Raw genomic sequence first — 27,281 nt, forward strand, 5'->3', positions numbered from 1 at the left:
TCCTCGTCCAGTCTGGTGGTGGTGGTGTCAATGATGGTAATAATAATAATAATAATAATAATAATAATAATAATAATAATAATAATAATACGAGGTAATAAATGCTTTAAGCTGCGGAGCAAGTTAAAGGACCTTCCCCCAGTGGCTGGGTGTTTCTAATTTTTTAGTCGCGTCGCAGACCCGGTCATACGGAGCTCGCCTGCACACGCCACGCCAACAGTCGCGCCGCCGTCATGGTTGCAGCGAGTGACATGTTGCTCTAAATGACTCTGTGTTTTCAACATGTGGAGCTTTATCTGCATTCTGGTCACACTCGTGCTCCCAAGAGTTTTTCCTACTTAATGTAATAATATATTTCAGCATTCAATGATAAACTGTTGAAAATAGCGAGCATAAGTAAAACATTTTATAAATATTTTATTTCTTTTAACATCTTCACAGTTGAACTCGTAATTCCATTTTCTTTTTTGTTGTATCAAGGTTTTACAATACATCTTGACTGTACAGCCACTGCTGGGTGTGGTGGCGTCAACCAAAGCTGGCTGTCCCGTATGTGAAGTGAGTTATGGCAAATAAGCAGAATGCGGCAAAGCGGAGGGTCTGACGAAGGAAGGTCATGAAACAAGAAAGATGTGCCGTCAAAAGTTACCGACTGGGAGATGTTTCCGAGACTGTAATGACTATTTTTGTATGCGATGGACACCAAAAGGTGCTCCTGGCCAAACCACCGCTGTGCCGCACCTCCAGGGGCCAGGCGGAGCGGTGGGTTGCAGAGATGTGCACTAACTAAATCAGAACCTCCCTCGCTCCGCTCGTGGAATAATGATAATAATAATAATAATAATAATAACAATAATAATAACAGTTCACAGCTTTATTAAGGCAAGAACAGGAACAGAACAACACAGTAATTTGAGCAACAAACAAGAACACAAACAAAAGCCAAATAAATGAAGCAAGCAAACAAGCACACAAACAAACAAACAACACAATACCACACCTGTCAACAAGGCTTCCCCGATCAGGTGTGCCCACGCTAATCTACAAACACACCTGCACATTTTAAAGTGATATAATATTCCCATATGGCATCAGTTGCAAATAGCAGCAGCAGCAGCAGTAGTGGTGGCTGCAATAGTAGTACCTAGTAGTAGTAGTAGTAGTAGTGGTGGTGGTGGTGGTAGTGGTGGTGGTGGTGGTGGTCTTTGGAGGAGGAGGAATACAAAGGAATACAAAGGAAAGCCAAACAGCAACATACCTTTTGTTCCTTGCAAGGCTGTTTGGTAACTACTTCTAACTAGCTACAGGGAAGAGAGACAGGACAGCACAGCAGAAGGCTCCTCCCCACCCACCACTCCCTCCAGCTTGAGCCGGCATGGAAATAGTTGGGAAAAGTACCATGCAGTATGGAAAAACTGACAAGGAATTTTCATAGGAAAGGTTGAAAGGAAATTCTACTATTCACCCTACGGTGAGCTCTATACGCCTATCTGGAAGTTAATGCAATTTATAATAAAACTGGTATCTGTAAAATAAAAGAGTTTATTAGTGAATTTAGTAATTATTCAGACAAGAAGAGAGCTTGTTGGGGATTTGCTTTTAAATATTTGTCTATTTTATTTTTGAATGATTCAATAGTATTGCTGTTTACGATTTCTGCAGGAAGTTTATTCCATGTATTTACTGTGCGATTAAAGAAAAAATGTTTGGCCTCGAGGGATTTAAAACGTTTGGGTATAATCTTGAATCCATTATTTCTTGTTAGGTTAGAATGATCAATGGTAAAATATTTATGTGCATCAATGTTACTATATCTTTTAAAAATTCTGAACACTTCAATTAGGACTCCTCTTATCCTGCGCTTTGTTAAACTAAATAGGAAAAGGAAGAGGAGGAGGAGGAGGAGGGGATGGATAGACGAATCATTTGTGAAAACAGGTCCTTTTATATTCCTCCTCCTCCTCCTCCTCCTCTTCTTCCACATTTTTTTTCTCCCTCCTCTTCTTCTTTAACATTTTAGGAAGACTACGTTGTTATAGAAATAAAACACACACACACACACACACACACACACACACACACACACACACACACACACACACACACACACACAGTATTCCCACACACTAAATACATTAATTTTCACCTCCTCAACATTCATGATAAGAGAGAGAGAGAGAGAGAGAGAGAGAGAGAGAGAGAGAGAGAGAGAGAGAGAGAGAGAGAGAGAGAGAGAGAGAGAGTTATTGTTTAAGGGCATCCTCTCTCTCTCTCTCTCTCTCTCTCTCTCTCTCTCTCTCTCTCTCTCTCTCTCTCTCTGAAGGAGTCAATGAAGGACGCACTGTAGAGACTGAAGGAGTCATTGAAGGCACTGAAGGAGTCACTGAATGAGTCACTGTAGGCACTGAAGGAGTCACTGAAGGTACTGAAGGAGTCACTGAAGGCACTGAAGGAGTCACTGAAGGCACTAAAGGAGTCACTGAAGGCACTGAAGGAGTCACTGAAGGCACCACCACCGTTTGGTTAAGGGACAATAAAGTGGCATCAGTTGCAAGCAGCAGCAGCAGCAGCAGCAGCAGCAGCAGCAGCAGCAGTAGCAACAGCAGTAGTGGTGGCTGCAATAGTAGTAGTAGTTGTTGCATATCTAGCTGTCTTCTACCGCTATTTTCATGCTAACTGCTCTTCTGATCTTGCTAACTGCATGTCTCTCGTCCTCCCGCGGCCTCGCTGCACAACACTTTCTTCTTTCTCTCACTCATATTCTGTCCACCTCTCTAACGCAAGAGTTAACCAGTATTCTCAATCATTCATCCCTTTCTCTGGTAAACTCTAGAACTCCCTGCCTGCCTCTGTATTTCCATCTTCCTATGACTTGAATTCCTTCAAGGGGGAGGTTTCAAGACACTTATCCTTCAGTTTTTGACTACCGCTTTGACCCTTTTATGGGACTGGGACTGGCATTTCAGTGGGCATTTTTTTATGGGATTTTTGTTGCCCTTGGCCAGTGTCCCTCCTACATAAAAAAAAAAAAAGTAGTAGTAGTAGTAGTAGTAGTAGTAGTGGTGGTGGTGGTGGTGAAGGCACTGGAGGAGTCACTGAAGGAGTCACTGAAGGCACTGAAGGAGTCACTGAAGGTGCTGAAGGAGGCACTGTAGGCATTGAAGGCGTCATTAAAGGCACCACTACCACTTGGTCAAGGGATAATAAAATGTTTCACTGAAGGAGTCACTGAAGGAGGCAGTGGAGAAGTCACTGTAGTCACTGAAGGAGGTGCAGCAGGACCCCCCCCTCAGCGAAGGATGCACAGGGGACAACATACGCGCAGGAAACACAGAGATGTGTTTCCTCACTTGTCAAAGTACAGTGGAAATCATTTCCTCGGAGGACTAACAGCCATCGGGATCACAACAGGGTCGGGAACATGGGCGACAGATGATGGGAAGGCCACCCTGACGCATGTACTGTTACAGCCAGGAACATTACACTCTATGTAGGGTTTTTTGCAGCCCAGTTCTGTGAAGATAACAGCGGCGTGGCCTGGCTGTACCCCCTGCCTAAAGTCAGGGTACAGGGTCCCCATCGGCACCAGCACCACCACCACCACCAGCGGGACAGCAGCCAACCGCATCTTGGGGTGAGCAGCGCTAAGGCTTGTATCTTGTGAAGTGGAGCGTGTGGAGTGCACAGGGCGGTTGTTCTGTCCTGTCTCCGAGTGTCTCGTCCACGCCGCCTTCCACTGCTGCAGGTTGCATGACAAGGCCCGCCAGGGAAGCACCGTCTCCAGCCAATCATTGCGCGCCAAACTCGTGACGTCACATGCAGTGGGCGGAGGCTCCAAAACCAGCCTGCTAAAGTTTATTGTATTTTTTCTTATTTTTTTCTTATTTTATTATTATTATTATTATTATTTTTTTTTTTTATCGCTGCAGCGTCCTGCAATGAAATGATAATGTCCAGTATAGCGAACGAGTATTTACTGTAACTGTTTCCTTTTGATATATATATATATATATATATATATATATATATATATATATATATATATATATATATATATATATATATATATATATATATATATATATATATATATATATATATATATATATATATATATATATATATACTCAATCATTCTCTCTCTCTCTCTCTCTCTCTCTCTCTCTCTCTCTCTCTCTCTCTCTCTCTCTCTCTCTCTATTTATTTATCCATCTCTCTGTCTATCTGTCTATCTATCTATCTATCTATCTATGTATCTTCCTAACTTTGTCTACTTAGTCTAACATTAAAAGATAAAAAATATATACAATATACAAATATATACAATATATAAAAATCTGCAAAAAATATACATGAACACAGAAAGTGTCTTGAAGCACTTCAAAGTTTTCACAGTCTGTCTGTCCCCCACGTGGTGCACTGTGGTGTGTCTGTCACTGTGCGTGCTGCGTCAGGATGGGTGTCTGTGCATTACTGTCACTGTCACTGTTTGTAGCTGTAGCAGTACTAAGGGAGTTAAAGTTTTCGTTTTGAGCGGCCCAGCACGGCCCTGCCCGGCTCGACCGTGACGCTGTTCAAACGCTATATCTCTGGAACTACGCGGCCGATAGTAACGAAATTAGCACCATGTGATAGCACAACTCTAGCAATTTTATATGATATAACTTTCATCTCTAATATTGGTTCAAGTCGATGGGTGACTTGCAAAAAGTAGAAGGGTGTCGAAAATTATATCTCAAAACCTACTAAATTTTCACCTTTTTTTTTTTCTTTTCTTAAAAATGGCTGACACCTGCCACTGGACGCTGAATGAAATGTCTTATCCAACGGCATAAAGTACTCGTACATCCACTCGGCTCCCGCAAAGTTTTGAGCTAGACTGATTTGAATATTAAGCAAATGCCACATGTGAAGGTCCCTCATATTGCCACTCTCTCTCTCTCTCTCTCTCTCTCTCTCTCTCTCTCTCTCTCTCTCTCTCAGTGAAATATTCCTTCCACAGATGCATTAATGACAGTTTCGCTCGTCAATCGCCTTCCGACGCGTTTTACTGGTAGTTGTTGTTGTTGTTGTTGTTGTTATTGTTGTGGTTGTTGTTGTTGTTGTTGTTGTTGTTGTTGTTGTTGTTGCTGTTGTTGTTGTTGTTGTTGTTGGTGGTGGTGGTGGTGGTGGTGGTGTTGATGGTGTTGGTGTTGTTGTTGTTGATGGTGGTGGTACGAAGGAATGCATGACAGGAGGGAGGGAGGCGAGGGGGGGCCGTCGCAGCCCCAATCAATGCCTTTCCTCTCCAACAGGTATTCCGGCTGTATGTAGACCCCTTCATATCTTAATCCAGCCTGATAAAACAAGTAAAGACAGGGTTGCCAAGTAAAACCGGCAAGGAAGGTCCTGCCACTTAAATCGTGAGAGCAAGGTCTCTCTCTCTCTCTCTCTCTCTCCTCGCACCCTCCCAGCATGACACGAGGTGAAATGACTCGGCGCTTCAAATGTTAAATGGTTCAAGAATTTACGAGTTCACGGGTTCGATCCCCACCAGGCAGGCGGTGTGGTGTTGCCAGGTGGCTGAGGTAAGGTTGTCTTCACGCTGCCTTCCCCGCCGCGCCTATCCCCGTGGCCTCGTGTCAGGTGCACTGAAGGAGGCAGCCCTAGGGACACGTCCATAAAAATGAGAAAAAAATACAATAAACTTTAGCAGGCTGGTTTTAGAACCTCCTCCCACTGCATGTGACGTCACGAGTTTGGCGCGCAATGATTGGCTGGAGACGGTGCATGACGGTGCCATGTAACTTGCAGCAGTGGAAGGCAGCGTGGACGAGACACTCGGAGACAGGACAGAACAGCCGCTCTGTGCACTCCACACGCTCCACTTCACACTCCAGACAATCCTTAGCGCTGCTTACCCCAAGATGCGGTTGGCTGCTGTCCCGCTGGTGATGGTGGTGGTGCTGGTGCTGATGGGGCCCTTGTACCCTGACTCCAGGCAGGGGGTGCAGCCAGGCCACGCCTCTGTCATCAAAAATGTGCCCTGCATAGAACAACAAAATGATGGCAGAAGAAGGTGTAATCCTGTCATATGTGAATGCTTCGAGGAGTTCATACCAACACCTGATGATCTTGTTCACCGTCTGGTTTCATAGGGTGGAAATCAAGATACACCGTCGCACATTGATATCCTTAGGGAGCGGCATTGAGGTGCTGAGGCGAGGCGTGGGGGCGTGGAGGCGTGGAGGCGTAACTGAGTGGCTTGTCACGTGAGCCTCTCTGTGTCTCCTGCGTGTATGTTCCCCCTGTGCATCCTTCGCTGAGGGAGGCTCCTGTTGCATCTCCTTCAGTTATTAAAGTGACTCCTCCACCACCTCCTTCATTGGCTACAGTGCCTCCTTCAGTGAAACATTTGAAGCACTTTATTGTCCCTTAACCAAACGGTGGTAGTGCCTTCAATGACTCCTTCAGTGCCTTCAGTGCCTCCTTCAGTGCCTTCAGTGCCTCCTTCAGTGTCTTCAGTGACTCCTTCAGTGCCTACAGTGACTCCTTCAGTATCTTCAATGACTCCTTCAGTGCCTTCAGTGACTCCTTCAGTGTCTTCAGTGCGTCCTTCAGTGACTTCAATGACTCCTTCAGTGCCTACAGTGACTCCTTCAGTGCCTTCAGTGCCTTCTTCAGTGCCTTCAATGACTCCTTCAATGCCTTCAGTGACTCCTTCAGTGACTCCTTCAGTGCCTTCAATGACTCCTTCAGTGCCTACAGTGACTCATTCAGTGACTCCTTCAGTGCCTTCAGTGACTCCTTCAGTGCCTACAGTGCCTATTTCAGTGCCTCCTTCAGTGCCTTCAATGACTCCTTCAGTGTCTACAGTGCGTCCTTCACTGACTCCTTCAGAGAGAGAGAGAGAGAGAGAGAGAGAGAGAGAGAGAGAGAGAGAGAGAGAGAGAGAGAGAGAGAGAGAGAGAGATGCCCTTAAACAATCTCTCTCTCTCTCTCTCTTACACAGATAGTCAAAATATCATGAATGTTGAGGAGGTGAGATGCATTTAGTGTGTGTGTGTGTGTGTGTGTGTGTGTGTGTGTGTGTGTGTGTTTTGTTTTTATAACAACGTAGTCTTCCTAAAATGTTAAAGAAGAAGAGGAGGAGGGAGAAAGAAAATATGGAAGAAGAGGAGGAGGAGGAGGAGGAGGACGAGGAGGAGGAGGAGGAATATAAAAGGACCTGTTTTCACAAATGATTCGTCTATCCATCCCCTCCTCCTCCTCCTCCTCCTCTTCCTCCTCCTTCTCCTCCTCTTCCTTTTCCTATTTAGTTTAACAAAGCGCAGGATAAGAGGAGACCTAATTGAAACGTTCAGAATTTTTAAAAGATATAGTAACATTGATGCACATAAATATTTTACCATTGATCATTCTAACCTAACAAGAAATAATGGATTCAAGATTATACCCAAACGTTTTAAATCCCTCGAGGCCAAACATTTTTTCTTTAATCGCACAGTAAATACATGGAATAAACTTCCTGCAGAAATCGTAAACAGCAATTCTATTGAATCATTCAAAAATAAAATAGACAAATATTTAAAAGCAAATCCCCAACAAGCTCTCTTCTTGTCTGAATAATTACTAAATTCACTAATAAACTCTTTTATTTTACAGATACCAGTTTTATTACAAATTGCATTAACTTTCAGATAGGCGTATAGAGTTCACCGTAGGGTGAATAGTAGAATTTCCTTTCAACCTTTCCTATGAAAATTCCTTGTCAGTTTTTCCATACTGCATGGTACTTTTCCCAACTATTTCCATGCCAGCGCAAGCTGGAGGGAGTGGTGGGTGGGGAGGAGCCTTCTGCTGTGCTGTCCTGTCTCTCTTCACTGTAGCTAGTTAGAAGTAGTTACCAAACAGCCTTGCAAGGAACAAAAGGTCTGTTGCTGTTTGGCTTTCCTTTGTATTCCTTTGTATTCCTCCTCCTCCTCCAAAGACCACCACCACCACCACCACCACCACCACCACCACCACCACCACTACTACTACTACTACTACTACTACTACTACTACTACTACTACTACTATTACTACTACTACTAGGTACTACTATTGCAGCCACCACTACTGCTGCTGCTGCTTGCAACTGATGCCATATGGGAATGTTATTATATCACTTTAATTAAAATGTGCAGGTGTGTTTGTAGATTAGCGTGGGCACACCTGACCGGGGAAGCTTTGTTGGCAGGTGTGGTATTGTGTTGTTTGTTTGTTTGTTAATAAAGCTGTGAACTGTTGTTATTATTATTGTTATTATTATTATTATTATCATTATTCCACGAGCGGAGCGAGGGAGGTTCTGATTTTGTTAGTGCACATCTCTGCAACCCACCGCTCCGCCTGGCCCCTGGAGGGCACAGCGGTGGTTTGGCCAGGAGCACCTTTTGGTGTCCATCGCATATAAAAATAGTCATTTCAGTCTCGGAAACACCTCCCAGTTGGTAACTTTTGACGGCACATCTTTCTTGTTTCATGACCTTCCTTCGTCAGACCCTCCGCTTTGCCGCATTCTGCTTATTTGCCATAACTCACTTCACATACGGGACAGCCAGCTTTGGTTGACGCCACCACACTCAGCAGTGGCTGTACAGTCAAGATGTATTGTAAAACCTTGATACAACAAAAAAGAAAATGGAATTACGAGTTCAACTGTGAAGATGTTAAAAGAAATGAAATATTTATAAAATATTTTACTTATGCTCGCTATTTTCAACAGTTTATCATTGAATGCTGAAATATATTATTACATTAAGTAGGAAAAACTCTTGGGAGCACGAGTGTGACCAGAATGCAGATAAAGCTCCACATGTTGAAAACACAGAGTCATTTAGAGCAACATGTCACTCGCTGCAACCATCACGGCGGCGCGACTGTTGGCGTGGCGTGTGCAGGCGAGCTCCGTATGACCGGGTCTGCGACGAGTCTAAAAATTAGAACCCCCAAGCCGCCGGCGGAAGGTTCTTTAAACAGAAGGCTAGGCATGATTCTATGGATCTTTGTTAATACGGCTCTTGGGAAGCCTACTGCGCAGTGAGGCGGTGAGCAACACTCGGCAAACCGGTTACTCGTGAGCCCTGCAGTGAGCGATCAGGACGTTATTTACAAGGGACACTTGCCTGAGCCACTGCTTGGTGAGGTGTTGTCTTTGGCCGGCGTGTTGTCTGATTGGCTACTTTGTTCGCCGTTTTTTTTTCCTCCCTCTGACTTTCAACGTCTCAATTTCGAGTTGAAAAGCACGTGCAGTGGTAAGGACCCCTGCCACAGCCTGCGTGGTTGTCACGTTATCATAACCACTGAAACTGAAGTATGAGAAAATTCTCTACGTGGTGCCTGCGCAGCCAACAGATACAAAGAGTGTATATTGTTGCTGCGAGGGAGGCGGGTGGGAGGGAGGTGGGGAGGGAAGGGCAAAGGTGGCGGGAGTGGCTGGCCGTGTGGAGAAACACTCGGTGATTTATTTATTTATTTATTTATTTTTTTTTTGTGTGTGTGTGTTTATACAACCAATAAAAACTAGTTTCTCATTGTTTCTGATACTTATATAGCTACGTATGGTCACCTTCATAAACAAATAGTAGGAGTGACGCCGCTCTATTTTCTATTTTTCACCTGGGAAAGCCATAATTAATTTTTTCGACATAGGGTAGAAGTGACACAAGCTCTAAGTTCCAGGACAAGGAAGGGGAACGATGCATGTCAATGGAATGCAATTCCGAACAATACACAATGCCAACACTCCATGTATAAACGCTTGGGTCCCCTGTGTTGTTGCTAACTTGCCAGACAATAGACTCTGCTGTCGGGTGAAGGTATCTATACACACCTACGTGTCAACAGGGATTCCATCTTGCTTGCGTTTGTCAGACATGGTGGACGTGAACCTTTGTTGCGATCTGAATTTCATCCAACCTTCACAGAAATTTCAAAACGTGGAAACGCGGAATGACTTCCTTTGCAGCCACAGACTAATCAGATGCACAGTTGAGTGTCCCAAGTGTACCAGTGACTTTCTTTTTAATAAACAATCGTTCTTATTTTCCGCTACACTGAGAAACATTGCGGGGAACTTGGCCGTGTCTGAAAAAATCTGTTGAAATACACGAGGCCAAGTTTGGGAAAGGAAAATATAACCGTGGCCGGCTGTTGCAGGGAACGTGGGCTGCAGGTGGAGTGGAACGTGACTCAAAACGCTTCAACAACTAAATCATCATCATAACAATCCAAAGCACGTGATAGTTTCCTCCCGCCTCTGCTCAGAGCCCTGAGTTGCCGGGACGGAGGTGTGGTGCCCCTGACGGCCGTGTGGAGCAAGGTGGCTCACCGTTCACCACCTTCCCCCGGCAATGGGTGAAGGACACCGGTTCTGTCAGCTGACACCCGGATGCGGAGAGGGGATGAGGAGGAAAATTAAATAAATTAAACAAATAAATAAATGAATAAATAATAAATAGACAAAACAAAACTGCATATTATGATAATAGCTAACAGTCGGTCTAGGATCTGCCCCTTGTCGAATAACTAACACACTCCCCGAGGATATTACATTGTCAAAAAGCAAGACGGTTTGCCCCCCAACTTGTCTCCTACTATATTTCCTTTCTCACTATAAACCTCCACTCTTCCCTTCCCACCCACTTTACCTCTTCATATTTCACCCAACTTTTCTATCCCTCCAAAATCGCAAAAAACGCAAAACGCTTCTTGCTGGTCCCTGTAGAGCGTCGGGATCAACAGACCCCTCTTTGTGTTGTTCAAGAACACACTGAGCGCCCCGAGCCCACCACCCACACACTCACTGCTGGCGTGGCTACGACGGTCTGCAAGGGCACGGCTTCACGCATTTCACCGTCAAGCATTCCCTCTTCTTGTTCACCCCTCCTCTACTTGTTGACCCCGACACTGGTGCCCACATCCAGAACATGGAGAGGGAGCGGCGCGAGGAAGGCGTGCACGTTCCCCGCAACAGAGGGCAGCAGCAGAAGTTTGTTTCGGGGAAGCGTTCTTTAACAGGGCACTTCCAGAGTCTGGGGAACGCTTCCACGCCTTGCTTCACGCTGGAACAATGTACTCCTTCAATAAAGGTAGATTGACCTGTGCGTCATATTTTTAAATTTTTTTGTTATTAGTTATTATTAATTAATTAATTAATTATTTATTTATTTATTTTTTATTTTTTTGTAAAGATTTTATCTTCCGCTCGCGGATGTTTGAGGGGAGTCAAGTGTAGAAGTATGTTTATTTAATGTAATTTCCACCGAAGCAGTACAGATCAGAGGAGACCAGACTAGACACAAGGAAAGAAAAATGAAGTGCATACATATATTTATTTCTTCTGATTTCCACAGAATTGTTCGTGAGGAGTGGCGGGCGTCTTGTGTTTCTGGAAACTGTGACCACCGCCGTCGTCGCCGCCCGGGGAGATCACGACAAAGAGGCAAAACAGGCGTCTGCTTATCACCACGACAAGGAAGAAGCTGTGTGTGTGTGTGTGTGTGTGAGAGAGAGAGAGAGAGAGAGAGAGAGAGATAGCCATTCAGAAACACAAACACACCTGCGCCAGTTTCATGTATTGCAGGTGCACGCGTGAGCCTAATGACCTCACCTGTGGCTCTGAGTGAAGGAAAGGTGTGAAGCGTGACACAATAACCTAACGGGAGGATGGGGCTGTTAGTGATTCAATAGCAAGACAAGTGTGAGAGGCTGTATGGAAGTAAGGAAGCGCTTCAATGCACCTCGGCTACTTTCACAAGACCCTACATAAAGTTGCACGAGTTTTCAAGAGTGTTTTTTACGGTTCAAGTGACAGATTAACAAGATTTACACATTATTAACAGAGGAAAGAGTCTTGGGAACACGGCTAATCATGCTTTTGGCTTTTGAAAATAGTCATGCTAAGAGAACAAAGCGTTTCCGAATGGTGGTTAGGTTGTTATCGGTTAGGTTGTTAAGACTTGTAGCTGAAAGGCAAGGAAAGAATATCATTTTTTTTTTTTTTTTGTCTTGATGTATCTATGCCACTTCCTTTGCTTTGATTCGATTATTTCATATATATTTTTTTGATACGTGATTCGAAGGTGATTGAAATATAGCAATGTAGGTATGTTATTATCATGTATGTTTATTTATTTATTGTTATTTTTATCATTTATTGTTTTTTCTCGTCCAGGAGCATTGAAGTGGTTCGATTACGTCATATTTTTAGTCTTTTTTTTCATAATATTTTGTGATTAGAAAGTGGAGATGAAGTAGCACAACGAGGTATGTTATAATTATATATATTTATTCATTGTTACTGTCTTATCATATTTCACTTTCTTTTTTTTTTTATCCAGGAGTTTTGAAAGGAAGTTACGTATATTTATATCTATAGATGGATACATAACTTTGTGTTCACAGGTAAGATGGGAAGGATAACGAGAGAAACACACAAGACAAGCACTATTTTTCTTCGTTTTATTTTTCTTCTAGAAAAAAAACAAAAAAAACATACAGTTAAATCCATTCGCGTATGTTTATGATGACGCTACTTATGTTATCTATCCTCCTCATGTGTAGATACGAAGGGAAGGACAGGGAGACATAACGAGGCTCCAATTCAATGGTAGTTAAGGCCCCAAGACAATAATGACAGCTCGTGTAAGGAAAAAAAAGTTTAATATATTTTCTCCCGTATATCTCTCATTCAGCTCCATTACTCAACAAATACGTGAAGTCAGTTGTATATATTTCCAGCGCACGGAAGAGAAATAACTAAAATGTAAAGTGAAAAGAATAGGAAGTGAAAGAGGTAGGCGTGGCTTCAGGAATGTTAGGTCGGGGGTCTGCCGTAGTGCCGGTTCCATCAGCCAGGCAGTGCGTCTCAAGCTTTCGTGGAGGGAGAGTGTGCGCGGCCTCGTCTCCTCCTCCTCTTGTTCATGGCAAGTTCAGGTATCCGTGTTTGGTGCTTTGTATTGAAGCTTTCTGTTGCGTGTGTTGTCAGTCACGGTGTCTATCAGCCAGGCAGTGCGTCTCAAGCTTTCATGGAGGAAGGGTGCACGCCGCCTCGTCTCCTCCTCTTGTTCATGGCAAGTTAAGGTGTCCGTGTTTGATGCTTTGTATTGAGGCTTTTTGTTGCGTGTGTTGTCAGTAAAGGTGTATATAGAGATGACAGGTGTATTACGTAAGCGTTATCAATGTTAGTGTGCTAATGGTCGAATTGACTGGTTAATGAGGGGTAGATTGTTACGTCAGGTGTCGTTGTGTGTCATGGCTGCCGTGGCTGATGGATAGTGAGTTAATGAAGAGGTGGCAGCGGCTGTTGGTGCACTGGGTTTGTGTGGCGAGCGGAGGAAGGCGGCGGGGCGAGATTAGATGTGCATGTGGGTTGAAGCTGTTTTGATCCGGAATTGTGGCTTTCCTCGGTGCTGTGTGACTCAACGCAAGCTTGTCTGGCATGCGCGGCGCCTCCACCCACCGCCAGCCAGCTTGACACGTGATTATGGACATTTTAGTTATTTTCTTTCCTCAAATTTCCTGAATTATTAGTTTCATATCAGTGGGTAGTTTTTAAAATGACTAAGTCGAGCGAGACTGCCACGTGTAGGCCTGGTCGCTTCTTGCAGCTTCCCTTATTTTTTTGTTTTTTTGTCGGATGTTTTTGTCAATATTTCAGTTCTTGTCGAGTATTTTCAGGTCTTGTGCGTCAGTATCTCTAGTTCTTGTTAGTTTTTTTGTGGTTGTTAGTATTTTCAGTTTGCCAATATTTTCAGCTACGTCAATATTCTGTTTTTATGTGTTTTTTTTTTTTTTTTCTTCAGATGGACTCGCATTACTTCAAACCAGTTTTCCTTTGTGACGTGTGGAGGCGCTGGGTTCATGTGTGTGGCCGTGGAGCGCCTGCAGAGAGGGATGGAGGGTGACCACCTTGCCACGAGTGAGTTTGTCAGGTGGGGGTAGTAGTAGTAGTCACGGTACATCAGCCTTCACTTGGCCATGGTAATCAGGTCATTGTAGGGAAATTTCAAGACACTACCTAATTCCAATTTTTATCATCCTTTGATAAGTACTTCTGCTCTCTTCCCTTCTCCCCTTCCTTTTAATCTTCCCCCGCTTCTTCATTGGATGGTGAAGCAATGAAAGTTAATGTGTGGTATCTTTATATAAAGTACAGTTCTATTTATCATCACCAAAAACACTGTTCCTGTAATTTTCCTTTCAGTTGAAGGAAGACGAACGGGTACTGTCATTCTCTGGACCACGCTGCCTCCCACTTGCCGTGAGTAGGTTAAGTTGGGGCAGGCGGGGGTATTGAGTTACGGGGACAGCTGCGCCAAGGATGAGCGTCGCTGTTAATGCGGCATGGTAGCAGACCAGTGTTGGTTCAGAGGTACAAATCATAACTACACAAGGATTGAGAAGGAATGTAGCGAAAAATATGGGAGGGAAGTTTTTGTCCATCAATAAAACCCAAAGATACTTTTACTTTTTATACATTAGTTATACATAAGGGTGAATCATCGGCTTTCTTCAATAGTGTTAATACGAACAATAACACCTAATACTTTTCAGGTACGGAGGAATGATGTGAAGAGGACGGCATGAACACTGACCAAGACAGCGCGACGAAGAGGAAGAAGGGACGACTAGCGGCAGTGAGACGAGAAGGGTTGGACATCAATAAAACAGACGAAGAAGGAAGACGAAGAAGGAAGGATAAGAAAATTTAAAGATCAAGTGAGGAGGAAAAGCAAGACAGCGTGACGAAGAGAAATGGCAGGAGGGACGACGACCAGCGGCAGGGAGACGAGAAGGGTCTGAGATGGACAGCAATAAAAAAGATGAAGGAAGTGCAAGAAAATGAAGATCAAGATTGGGTGAGCAAGAAGACGGACATCACCTGTTCCAACATTGCCCCCTGCGGTCGGTGCTCCTCCATTCCCAAGCGTGGATGGAGCCGCCTTCCTGATCAGACGAGTGGACTGGCAGTGTCTACTCTGACAACATTGTGTGTATACATGTATATAACATATATAATATGATGCTAAATTATATATAGCATAAATCATGTTGAATATGATGCTAAATTATATATAGCATAAATCATGTTGAACAACTTAAAAAAAAATATATATATTGTAATTAGTCTGACTAAAATATAATTTATTGATACTGTTTATTTATATTTTAGTCAATTAATAATAATAATTACGTTTATATTTACTACCTACGAACTTATGAAATTTCATACCTTGAGACGACGAACTTTTTCTCATACCTTAGGACGACTAACCGGTCTAGCCGCCTTCCACGAACTACTTACTGCACCTGTAGGGCGAAGAGCGAGTGAGCTTAGTAGTAGTACCACCACCAAGTAATGAATGAACTTGTTCGGTGCCCTCCCAAATTCTAAAGTAAAAAATTCAACACAAGCCTCACATTTCTAATGGACATTATTCTTAATTAAAAAGCTCATTAATAAAAAAAAAAAACTTATGGGAAACGTTACCAACTGTCAGTAACATCAGAGTAGCACCGTGAGGTAATGGGAAACGTTACCAACTGTCAGTAACATCAGAGTAGCACCGTGAGGTAATAATGAAAATTCAACAGCAACGTGTATCCCCAGACAAATGAGCTTTTCAGGCTAAATTCCACCAGTTGTTATCCCTCGGAGCACTCCACACACCTCACGGCAGGGCCCGTGTCATAACCGTGTCTCGCAAATAAAACCTCTGACAAGAATGCTGTTTTGGCAGTGGATGTTTAAGCCCTATGCTTGATGTCATACGTGGATGATGAGAGTGTTTTGGCAGTGGATGTTTAAGCCCTATGCTTGATGTCATACGTGGATGATGAAAGCAATTATAGGAGTAAATTTAGTCAACTGTCATACGTGGATGATGAAAGCAATTATAGGAGTAAATTAAGTCAACTTGGCTAAAAAAAAATTTACAGGCACTGGCACCCTGAAACCTTTAGTGCAATGCTTCTTAAACACTTCAGTCAATCTTAACTCAAAAGGGGCAAGAACCATTTGAATTAATGGGTTTTGCAGGGTTTAGGGTTCACATGGTCTCTCACTCACCCATTTAATACTTCCGTCACAGGTTGTTTCTTGTTAATTGTCAGCTTGGTGAGGTTCATTTTGGCTTCCGGGTAACCTTCGCTTCACACCTGGAAAAAAAAAGAGGGAGAGGTGAATGAGAAAGTTTCGTTGTAGTAGGTAGTAACATGGTATTATTAAGATTCACTCTCTATACGTCTCTTCCTCCATCCCTACCTCCCTCTCTGCTTCCCTCTCTTCCTCCATTCCTGTCTCCTTCCCTTCTTCCTTCCCTGTCTCTCTCTTTTTCTTCCATCCCTCCTTACTTGCCTTCCTCTCCCCCTTTATCCCTCCCCCCTCCCTGACCAACTCCCTCTCGTTCAGTAGTCAATCTTACTTCCTGCCAACTGTCACAATCTACCCTTGCATTTCCTCATTCCTGACGTCTCCCATTGCACTGCGCGTCCCGGGAGTAGTGTGCGCGCCTTTCCTCAGCCATGACTCACTAGAATGATAATGTGGTGCCCAAAATAACTCGTTACAAACCCTATTTGCTTTTTCTTTTGTAATTTTCCTGCCTTGCTCTTCTTCCTGCCCTCGTTACTACAAAAGCGTTGTCACACGTGCCATCCCCGAGCACCAGGAATAACATAACAGTGCGGAATGATAATAATGATGATAATAATATAAAGCAGTGTGCGCAGTTGTAACGCAAACATTTCCTTACCTCGGTCATCACACCACCACCACAGTCCTTTGAAGTGTCGGTTACTTACTCCACGGGTGTGCACGCAGCTCTCACTGACAACCTCCTTCCCCGTCTGTGTCTGGTGCAGCACTGAGGTGGACTACGAGCCGGCTGGGATTCATTCTCTCGTCTCGAAGCGGGTGAGTGATACTGATACTTGTCCTTATGAAACACTTATCTCGTTGAAGCCTAGTAATAAATTATTTGCAAACTAAATGAAGATGTAGACTATAGTATTCTTCACATTCAGGCACAGATGAGAGGAGAGATACGTACAGAGGGAACAATTTTGGTATGTTTTCAATGTAGTGGTAAAATTTTTTTGGGAGGATGGGGTAATGTGCAGTGTTGTGTAAGGACTCGGCGCTTTTGGAAGGGTTGAAAGGCAGTGCACCACAACAGATGGGAAGGAGCTGTGTTGCAGGATGAAAGGCATTGCACAAGAAGCGTCTTTATTCGATCCCATCCAAAGCGTAAAAAACATTCAGACGATCGTTAAGTCACACATAAGTAGGGCCGTACTCGAAACACTTCTGCGCTGCACCTCCACTCATCTCAATTACACTCAAGACCCTCTAGTTTAAGCTACACGGGGTTTTAGGGGTGCTTTCATGACAAAAGATTGCTATTACAGATTTTGTGGTAATACAACAACTAATATTAACAGGACACAGTAAGATATTGAAAAAAAAAAAAAAACAAAGAAAGATGAAATATAGCCAATGGAATGCACTGACTGACCAAGCGTGTTTGAAATAAAAGTATCGGAATACATTTTCATCTTGGCGATACCAATACCGATACTGTCAGAAAAGGACGATACTGCCGATACCGAATTTTTATCTATATGTACTGAAATGTTCTCCCGAAATCTTCCCACAGCATCCACCATCTGGCAACACGAGTGTCTTTTTAATGAAAACGCTATAAAGGAAACAAAGGGAATCTTTACTGAGTTTTGAAAAAAAAAAGGCTAAAAGAAATCAGGAACCAATAATGAAGATCTCAAGAAGAAACAACCTAAAAGTGAAGAAAACGAAGAAAAACAGTGATTACGAGATGAAGCAAACCTGAAAGTGAAGAAAATTAAGAGAATATAGTGAATGCAAGATGAACTTTAAAACCTAAAAGTGTTGAGAGAGAGAGAGAGAGAGAGAGAGAGAGAGAGAGAGAGAGAGAGAGAGAGAGAGAGAGAGAGAGAGAGAGAGAGAGAGAAAGGTGCCGTTGGAAAGGCAGTACCTTTCGACTAATAACAACAACACTGCCTTGTAAACAACCATTTGGTCTGGAGGCGTGCGGTGCTGGATGATACACTGGATCAGGGAGATATACTGTCAACAATCAATATTTCACCTAGAGGTAATAAATACATAGGCGTGCACTGTAATGGTCAGTAGGTGTTGTGTCTAGGTGCGGAGGTGCAGGCAGGGAAGACATTGAGAGTAGGTGCAGGTGGACATGAGAGTGAGTGTGCGTCTGTAAGAGTTGAGTTTAAATGTGTCGTGATTTGCTACTGCATCCCTTAAAAGTAGAGACGTTCATGTAGTTGGTGGCATTGTGCGCTGCTTTACTGAGATTGTGTTTTATTTGCAAAGTGTTCTTGTAAGTTAAATATTATTGGCATATCCTGGAATTGAATCTAAACAAATTTATTCACCATCCTTTATTAACCAAAGGCAGCCCAGAAAACCTGTTACTGTGTTATCTTATAGTAGGAAGTGCCCTAATTTATTCAGTGTTTTCTTTACATCTGTGTGTAGGTTAAGTGAAGTTACTGTTATTATTATTTGAGTGGTCCATGAAACTCCCTTTTCAACAGGGACTAATGGAACTAAGAGAGTGTGTGGTGCTTTGTCGGGGATGCCACATGTAGGCTTGCCAGCGTGGTATATAGATTGATAGATTTTTATTTTGTCATCATCATCATCACTTAATTTAATTGTTATTCTTTCTGTCAAAATTTTGCAGTGAAGGATTGCAAAATGATACACTGCAAGCAAGCCTCTGTCAGGCAGCTTCTCTTGGCAGTGAGAGGCGACTGTGTGGGTGAGAGTGTAGCAGCAGGACAGTCAGGGCCAAGCAGACACTACTGGCATCTTGCTGATCTTCACCTCATCGGTAATACTTCAGACTCGTGGTTGTCCTCTGTGTCCTGCCAGGCGCTGAGTCCACATCACCTCCCATGAGTAGCTTGAAAGAATGTAGGGAAATATGGGAAGCTGCAGGAGGCTGTTAGGTCCACAAGTATTAGTCTCTATATATCTGTGCTGGCCTATCATGCCTAACCATGAATTGCACTAACAACCCAGTTACTGAGTGATTCCAGTCATCTAATACTCTGTTTGCTTTTTAGAATATAAAGTAAGGGAAGCTGCAAGAAGCCATCAGGCCTACATGTGGCAGTACCTGTTTAAAATATGCCTACCTATTTCCACCTGTCATCCCCATCTAGAAATTTGTCTGATCTTTTAAAGCTCCCTAATGACTCAGCACTAACAACCTGGTTACTGAGTCCATTCCAATCATCAACCACTCTGTTTACTGTTCCTTCCCATCTCTTCTAAATCTTACATTATCAAGCTTAAACTTGTTATTCCCAGCCTTATCTTGACTAGTACTAAACAAGGAATTCATATAGATCACTGTTGTTATATATAAGCAATTAATTTAGATCATTGTTATATTCTTTATGCCACTTCAGTACCTCTTTCAGGTCCCCTTTCACACCTGCATCATATCTCCTTATCTCACTCTCTCATCTCCTGGTAATTTTCTTGTGTTTCTATAATAAGAACATAAGAAAAGGGAAGCTGCTGGAAGCCATCAGGCCTACATGTGGCAGTCCCTGTATGAATCATGCTTACCAATCAACTCCTGTCATCCCCATCCATAAATATGTCTCATTTTTTAAAGCTCCCTAATGACTCATCACTGACAACCTGATTACAGGGGACTGGCATCTCAATGGGCTTTTTTTTATTGTATTTTTGTTGCCCTTGGCTACATAATAAAAAAAAAAAAATCCACTCCATTCCTCCACCACTCTATTTAAGAACCAATTTCTTCCTGCCCTTTTTTTAAATCTAGATGTTTTTAGACCCATTATTTCTTGTTCTACCCCGACTGCTGACCCTGAGAATTTTGCTGATACACCCTCCTATATTACTCTGTACACTAAAGGAAAACATCAACCTAGATACTAACACCTTGATCCTTTCACTCAGGGAGACACTGCTGCACCCTCTGGTTAAGCTGTAGGATTGAGAAACCTGCCTGACAAACTGGAGAAAGAAGAGTCCACAGCAGTCGAGATGGAAGAACCACCAGCCAAGAAGAGGTGTGCGGCTTTCACTGACAAGGAGTGCCAGGCCATGATCGAGCAGATAGGCGCCTCGGTGGACCCTTTGTTCACGCGTCTCAGCAGCAATAGATCCCTGGTGGATAAGAAAGAGAAGTGGCAGGGAGTGGTGGAGGCCGTGAATGAAGTGAGCAAGGTGAAGAGGAGCAGGCGTGATGTGTGGCTGGAGTTTGTGAGGCTGTGGAAGGAGGTGCACAGGAAGGGCATCCTCGTTCGAAGGGAGGAGAAGGAGCTGGAGATGGCAGAGGACAATGGATATGAGTGTAAGTTGTGGGAGCCTTGTTTTTTGTCTTTTTTTTCACCCAAGTGTCATATTTGTCTATAATGATGGTGATAATGGGTTTATTTCACCATTAGCCATATCTTACAATAGGGAGCAAAGAAAATTTAAGAATTAGAGACTCATGAACTACATTGTCTGTATTTCCAAACATTTTGTTGTCAAATTATAAGAGTAAATCACCTCTGTTGATTCATGTAGTTATTCCTCAGCTTCTTAATCCCTGAGAATGCAGACAAATGTTAAAGTTCAGCTGCTGAGACACAGCAACAGTAAGGGAATTTGTAAGATATATATGAATCCTGTTCAGCTTTCATGCCTCTCACACCAGCTGACAGCCTCTATATAAGTAAAGAAAAGCTTGACCTCTCACAAAATATAAATACCAAACTTCATTTCTTAGTCACTGCCTCAAAATAACTTAACTCTTTGAAAGCTAATGGCACATGTAATCTTATTTTCAGCAACTCTTGGCAATGTTACTCTCCAATAATTAAATTGCAAGTACTACAAAGCTTTATTAGATATTCAATGATGCCTTTTGCTGGAGATGTCTTTCAAAATCTTCATCTAAACTTGTGCAAGACTGTTGCATCAAGGCGAGAAGAAGCTGTAGCATTCAAAGGTTAATCAGGATCTTGGCTGCTCCATAGTGCGGGGAGCTCACTGCGCACCTCATTAAATGTACCATTGGTCACTGGCAACTGTAGACTTAATAGTGGTCGCTATGCACAACCCTGCCTGTGCCTCCACAGACGACACTTCACACATGCTGAAATTCACCAAGGTGGAGAAGTTTGAGTGTCTGATGAACTGGGCTGTCACTGAGGGCCTGGGATGCTGGTTTAACAGGGGGGACTGCCGCCACACACCAGCGTTTACTACAACAGTCTCTGGAGGTTTCTGAATGATGAATCGACCCTCCCAGGTACAGACCCAACCTTGCCCACTGGTACTGCAGGGAAGACTAACCTGGTAAAGCCTGGGTGACGAAAACACAAAACTGTGTATGTGTGTGTGTGTGATTTTTAATAATGCTTGCTGTGATCAATAAACTATCTATCTATCTGTGTGTGTGTGTGTGTGTGTGTGTTATTTTTTCTTCTTTACTTGAGGATTGACACTTTCCTATGCAATCAAAATAGTTCACCAGTTTTGTGTTTCTTCATGCATTCTTTATACCAGGTTAGAGTGTTCCCAACAGCACACACTGAAGCAAACAACTCACACATGCTTGCAGATTATTTTTCCCTAATTATCTTCTGTTGCTCCAAATGCATGAACTTGTAACCCAAATTAATGATGGTGTGATGATCTTTCCCTCTTAGTGCACTGATACATGGAGTTATCAGATAAGGAGATATTAAATGCCAAAATGTTCATAAATTTAAAGCAATGATTGACCACAAGAGAGGAGACAGAGATAGACTATAATTATTACCTTCATCCCACAGCCACATCCATACAACCTCCAGCTGGGACCACCACCACTGCCACCACCACCACCACATCTTTCACCTCCACAGAGTGACCCCCTTGATACCTGCACACTCACACAGAACTCCAAAAGTACAAATGCCATTCCAGATGTAGGCAACACATCCAGCCAGAGTCTACAGGATACAGGAGGTGGGGGAGATGCAAATACTGTACAGGGACTAAAAGACACACACACCACTGACAGCATACCAGTGAGAGAGAGGAACAGCAACACCAACACACCAGTAGGAGGAATGAGTGATGTGGAAGGTCTAGGCAGGGAGATAAAGGAAGAGCTGAAGGAGGTCAAGATAATGAGGGACATGAGTCAGTCTTTCCAGAACATCAAAAAAACTGACAAGAGTGATTGCTGTGACCTTGATGCAAATGACTGCTGCTCATAGTGCTGTCATACTGTAACTTGGCTTTATATCTTGAGTGTTTCTGATGTGTTACCTCAAATTTAACTTCTTTTTACCCTTTCACTGTGACAGGAAACAATTAGCAGCTACACAAGCAGTGAGTGAAGTCTTTATAAGCATCTGCAAGAAAGTTTGTGATGAAAAACAATATATTTTGCAATTTCTTCCCATTTCAAAGAGTGGATGAGGCTGTGGAACAAGTAAAGGTGTCTCAAGAGTGATTGGTGAGTTGGGAAAGATGTACCAAGTGGCAGTCAAAGAGTTAAGAGGCTCAAGTGTGTGTTTTGCTTATGTTTTCATGATTCTAGTGATTGTTTAACCCTTCCACATCCAGAACTGTGAAAAAAAAATGTTTGCAAGGACAGAAAGAGTGAGAGAAATGAAAGAAACTAAGTTAATTTTGTTTCTTCAAGGCTTGATAACTAAGAGACAAATACAAAAATAAGTCTATAGATTTACAGAAAGACACAGGAAAAAGAATGTCCAGTAGTGAAAGGAGGATTCTGGATCATGAAAGAAAAAGAAAAAAAAAAAAAAACATGAGAACTTTGAAATGTAGTCATGGTGAATGCCCAGAGTGTTTGAGAATAAGAGTGTTGGTCTGAGAGTAAGGAGAAACTACAGTGTGTGATGAATGAAGAGTTAACAAAATATTTCATGATATGTTGTGGTTATTTGTGTTGCTTTTCCTTCCCACTTCTTCACAAACTTATCTCTGAAACGACTCACTGTGTTCACCTGTAGTTGTAGGAAGGACAGACACTGGAGAAGAGATCTGTGGCTGCAAAAGGTGGGAGATTTTTAGGCCTTGCAACTCTACCAGGGAAAATGAGGGTGTTGGAAATGATGTTGGATGATTTTAAGTTGCTGGATGTTGAGGTGAAAGACTACAGCCATGTCAAAGGGAGTAAGTTATTGAGATTTCACAGGCATGTCTACTTTCACTGTCCCCTCAATGAAACCCTCACTGGTTACTCAAGGTGCTGTCAGGGAATGAAAAGAAGTGGTTTTTGCATGGCTGGGGAGGAAAAATATACTACCTCATGGAAACTTTCTTGTGTTACTTTTTTTTTTTTACCTGCCTCCTTCCACAAGACTGAAAATTGCATGATAACTCAAGATATTGATGTAAATGTGACTAGTGAGGGTAAGGGGGAAGAACAGTGTAGTACCAGATAAAAACTCTTCATTTCTTTCATGTCCGCTATTTATTTATTTATCTTTTTACCTTCCCTTCCACAAGACTGAAAATTGTATGATAATTGTAGATATTGATGTAAATGTGTATAGTGAGGGAGTAAATACTGATGGCTGGGGAAGAACAGTGTATTACCAGATGAAAACTCCTCAGTTCTGTGTATTTAAGGTTTTGTGCCCAAGTTTCCTTCCACAAAGCTGAAAATTGTATGATAACTGCAGATACTGATGTAGATATGTATAGTGAGGGAGTAAATGCTGATGGTTGGGGAAAAACTGTATTACCAGATGGAAAACTTGTATATTTATGTTTTTGTGTCCAACTTCCCTTCCATAAGACTGAAGATAGTATGATAATTATGAAGATTGTATGATAATTACAAAGTATAATTACAAAGATAGTATGATAATTACAAAGATAGTATGATAATTATAAAGACAGTATGATAATTATGGATACTTATAGCATTATCTGACATTATCTGTTCAACAAGCCATTAGGGTGAAGCTATGTTTAGTCACATTTTTGGAGCGAAATTCAAGTGTTTGGTCACATTTTGGCGGGAAATTTGTGTTTGGTCACATTTTAGCGGGAAATTTAAGTGTGTGGTCACATTTTGGCGGGAAATTCAAGTGGTCACATTTTGGCGGGAAATTCAAGTGTTTGGTCACATTTTGGCTGGAAATTCAAGTGTTTGGTCACATTTTGGCGGGAAATTCAAGTGTTTGGTCACATTTGGCGGGAAATTCGTGTTTGGTCACATTTTGGCGGGAAATTCAAGTGTTTGGTCACATTTTGGCGGGAAATTCGTGTTTGGTCACATTTTGGCGGGAAATTCGTCTGATGGCAATTAAATTAAATATGGATTGTGACTAAGTGGAACAAAAGATGAGTTTTATTTCTATTGATAAGAAAGAAATGGTTTTTGGAAAGATAAACATTTCGAGTGATGTAATTAGCTTTAATGTCAGACTAGCTAGAGAGAAAGGATGATACAAGTAAAATTGCTTTGTGAATTAAAACAATATATACTTACACCATTTGGAAGAAGAAATAGGACTACAACATTATAAACATTTGCTCTACTGTGATTTTTCTACCGAAGTGTTTTAAAGAATATTTATTTTTTATTTTTAATTTTTTTTTTGTAAGATAAGACAAAACTTTCTTAATTGTAGCTATATGTGCTCTGTCTGTGCTACGTATACCTCGGGCAGTCTGGCGGTATGTTGGCGTGTTTGATGATGATGATGATGATAGAAAAAGAGAGAGAGAGAGAGAGAGAGAGAGAGAGAGAGAGAGAGAGAGAGAGAGAGTCGTAAAAAAAACAAAAAACAAAACATAAGACGATCAGGGAAGGTGCAAAAAGCCATCAGGCCTACACGTGACAATCCCTCTGAAAACTTACCTACCTGTCTCCACCTGTCGGCCTCATCCACACATTTGTCTAATTTAAAGTTCTCTAATGACTCGGCACTAACAACCTGATTAACGAGTCTATTCCCCCTCTAACTTCATTCCAGTATTTCCTTTCCTATCCTCATTACTGACCCTGTGAATTTTGCTTGTTACCATTGTTATATTCCCTGTACCACTTAAGGACCTCTATCAGATCACTGCTTAACCTACGCCTCTCTAAGGGATGTAAATTTAAAAGGTTCAGTCTCGTTTCGTAAGGAATAGCCCTCATCCCAAGTATTCTTTTGGTCATTATTATTTTTACTGATTTTAATAGACTTAAATCCTTCCTGCAGTATGAAAACCAGTACTGTACACATCGCAGGTGTAAATAAACAACAGACGTGAAAAAAAAATGAATAGAACAAAAGCAAAATAAAATTAAATGGATGAAAATAAATAAAACGACAAAAAAAAAAAAAAATCAAACGAAAAAATATGAAAAAAAATCTTAGACTAACAGACACAAACAAACAAGGACATTGAACGAGAGAGAGAGAGAGAGAGAGAGAGAGAGAGAGAGAGAGAGAGAGAGAGAGAGAGAGAGAGAGAGAGAGAGAGACTATCATAGCAAACGGAAACATAACAAGCGTATTTTACGTAAATCTTCTTCTTGTGGCTTCTAGTCCCTTTAATCCCAGCTGTCCCGTGATTGGCTGGCGGGATCGTGACGTCAGAAGCAGGCAGCCAATCAGAATACAAGCTGCAGCATTCGTAAACTCATAAATATGGATGAAAAATACGACCCTTAATGGGTATAGGAATAAAAACTATGAGAGATACGAAGCTGAATTATAGACTCTTCATTATTATCATGGGAGAAACGTGATTATTATTATTATTATTATTATTATTATTATTATTATTATTATTATTATTATTATTATTATGGCAATCTGAATAATGCCTGCGTTCTTTTTTTAACTCATTTATTTCTTTATGCGTAAATCGCGGTTGGAATTATTATTATCTTCGGAACAAAAGCATTCGTTATCCATTCTAATTGTTTGTCATATTGGTGTAATTTGCTTGCATTCATATCGTTATTATTTTTTTCTTTACTGGTCTAATTAGTTTTCTCGAATTGCGTGTTGGTCAAGTAGTGGTGATTTCTCTCTCTCTCTCTCTCTCTCTCTCTCTCTCTCTCTCTCTCTCTCTCTCTCTCTCTCTCTCGTGAGGACTAACGGGTCATCTAGTTTTGCTCTTTCTTTGTGTTCCTTTCTGTTCTTTCCTCCATTCCTTATAAGTGGGGAGGGAGGAAACCTACAAAATTTCCTCCAATGGTCTCTCCGCCTTCCTCCACTTCCCAGCTCACCCTTAAAACCTATTCTCTCTCTCTCTCTCTCTCTCTCTCTCTCTCTCTCTCTCTCTCTCTCTCTCTCTCTCTCTCTCTCTCTCTCTCTCTCTCTCTCTCTCCCCCTTCCTCTCTCTCTCTCTCTCTCTCTCTCTCTCTCTCTCTCTCTCTCTCTCTCTCTTCTCTCTCTCTCTCTCTCTCTCTCTCTCTCTCTCTCTCTCTACAAGGGTGATTTTATTCTTTTTTTGTACAAGTGATAACTGCATCTCTCTCTCTCTCTCTCTCTCTCTCTCTCTCTCTCTCTCTCTCTCTCTCTCTCTCTCTCTCCTCACACACACACCTAAAAGGCAGGTAATCATAATTTTTTCCCCAATCATAATATTTACAACTTCACTTTTCTTCCCGTAAGATTAAAAACAGCTGATTCTGTTTACATATGACGTCACAATCAAGGCGACCAATGAGAAGCGAGGGAAAAATATCTTGCTGGGATTTTTTTTATTTCCTTTTGCATTACGTATTTTTTTTTTTTTTTTTTTTTTAAGTGAAGAAATGTTGGCATGATTTACTACGTATTATAAAGCGTTGCCGCCATGAAGGTTGTGGTGAAATTTGCCACGGAAAGCTTGAATATAAATCTGTTAATATGCAGTTTTCCTTCCCGCTGTATATTTATCATCATGCATTCCTCTTTACATGGGGAGGAGGGGGAGAGAGGAGGAGGAGGAGGAGGAGGAGGAGGAGGAGGAGGAGGAGGAGGATGGTGTATAAACTCTTATGGTTTATGAAGAGAGGGAAAGCAAAGGAATGAAGAAAGAGACAAAGAGGGAAGACGAGGAAGACGGAGGAAGGGAGGCAGCGAGATGCGAGTCGAGTGAAGGAAAAGAGAACAAGAAAACTTTCCCTGCCCGCGCCGCCACAGTCACGGTGCTCAGGGGGGGTGGTTGGGAGAAGGGAGGGGTGGGCAGTGCGGTCATCAGTCTTTGGCTA

The 27,281-nt window shown here is 42.3% G+C and overlaps 2 protein-coding genes and 1 long non-coding RNA gene across 17 annotated transcripts; 2 read left to right on the top strand and 1 right to left on the bottom strand.

Annotated features, from left to right (window-relative positions):
• Window positions 1–9,505: 9,505 nt before the first annotated feature.
• On the top strand, window positions 9,506–14,722 carry LOC135092942 (uncharacterized). Of its 9 annotated transcripts, none has more exons than XR_010263135.1 (5): window positions 9,506–11,114; window positions 11,379–11,509; window positions 13,830–13,958; window positions 14,231–14,287; window positions 14,581–14,722. XR_010263135.1 is itself a non-coding variant. In XM_063991761.1 (4 exons), the coding sequence occupies exons 1-3, from the start codon at window positions 11,096–11,098 to the stop codon at window positions 13,929–13,931; spliced, it is 252 nt and encodes an 83-aa protein (XP_063847831.1). In that variant the 5' UTR covers window positions 9,507–11,095; the 3' UTR covers window positions 13,932–13,945; window positions 14,581–14,711. The 9 variants fall into 9 exon arrangements, 3 of the variants coding, with proteins under 3 accessions (XP_063847831.1, XP_063847829.1, XP_063847830.1); XR_010263137.1 differs by having other exon boundaries at window positions 14,231–14,291; window positions 14,581–14,710; XR_010263136.1 differs by having other exon boundaries at window positions 9,532–11,114; window positions 13,830–13,945; window positions 14,231–14,291; window positions 14,581–14,710.
• LOC135092944 (uncharacterized) lies at window positions 14,152–17,086 on the bottom strand. 3 transcript variants are annotated; one of them, XR_010263140.1, is made up of 5 exons: window positions 16,782–17,086; window positions 16,097–16,185; window positions 15,260–15,336; window positions 14,909–14,973; window positions 14,152–14,336 (listed from the first exon to the last, which is right to left on the bottom strand). It is a non-coding gene; the product is annotated as an uncharacterized LOC135092944 (long non-coding RNA). The 3 variants fall into 3 exon arrangements; XR_010263141.1 differs by having other exon boundaries at window positions 14,152–14,357; XR_010263139.1 differs by lacking the exon at window positions 14,152–14,336 and having other exon boundaries at window positions 14,486–14,973.
• A 3,027-nt stretch (window positions 17,087–20,113) lies between these two features.
• LOC135092940 (uncharacterized) lies at window positions 20,114–23,840 on the top strand. Of its 5 annotated transcripts, none has more exons than XR_010263123.1 (3): window positions 20,114–20,423; window positions 20,905–21,368; window positions 21,895–23,840. XR_010263123.1 is itself a non-coding variant. In XM_063991750.1 (3 exons), the coding sequence occupies exons 1-2, from the start codon at window positions 20,114–20,116 to the stop codon at window positions 21,345–21,347; spliced, it is 462 nt and encodes a 153-aa protein (XP_063847820.1). In that variant the 3' UTR covers window positions 21,348–21,368; window positions 21,895–23,840. The 5 variants fall into 5 exon arrangements, 3 of the variants coding, with proteins under 3 accessions (XP_063847820.1, XP_063847822.1, XP_063847821.1); XR_010263122.1 differs by having other exon boundaries at window positions 21,196–21,415; XM_063991750.1 differs by having other exon boundaries at window positions 21,196–21,368.
• The last annotated feature ends 3,441 nt before the right edge of the window (window positions 23,841–27,281 follow it).

Source organism: Scylla paramamosain, chromosome 41 (genome assembly GCF_035594125.1).
Source record: "Scylla paramamosain isolate STU-SP2022 chromosome 41, ASM3559412v1, whole genome shotgun sequence".
Lineage (NCBI taxonomy): Eukaryota > Metazoa > Arthropoda > Malacostraca > Decapoda > Portunidae > Scylla > Scylla paramamosain.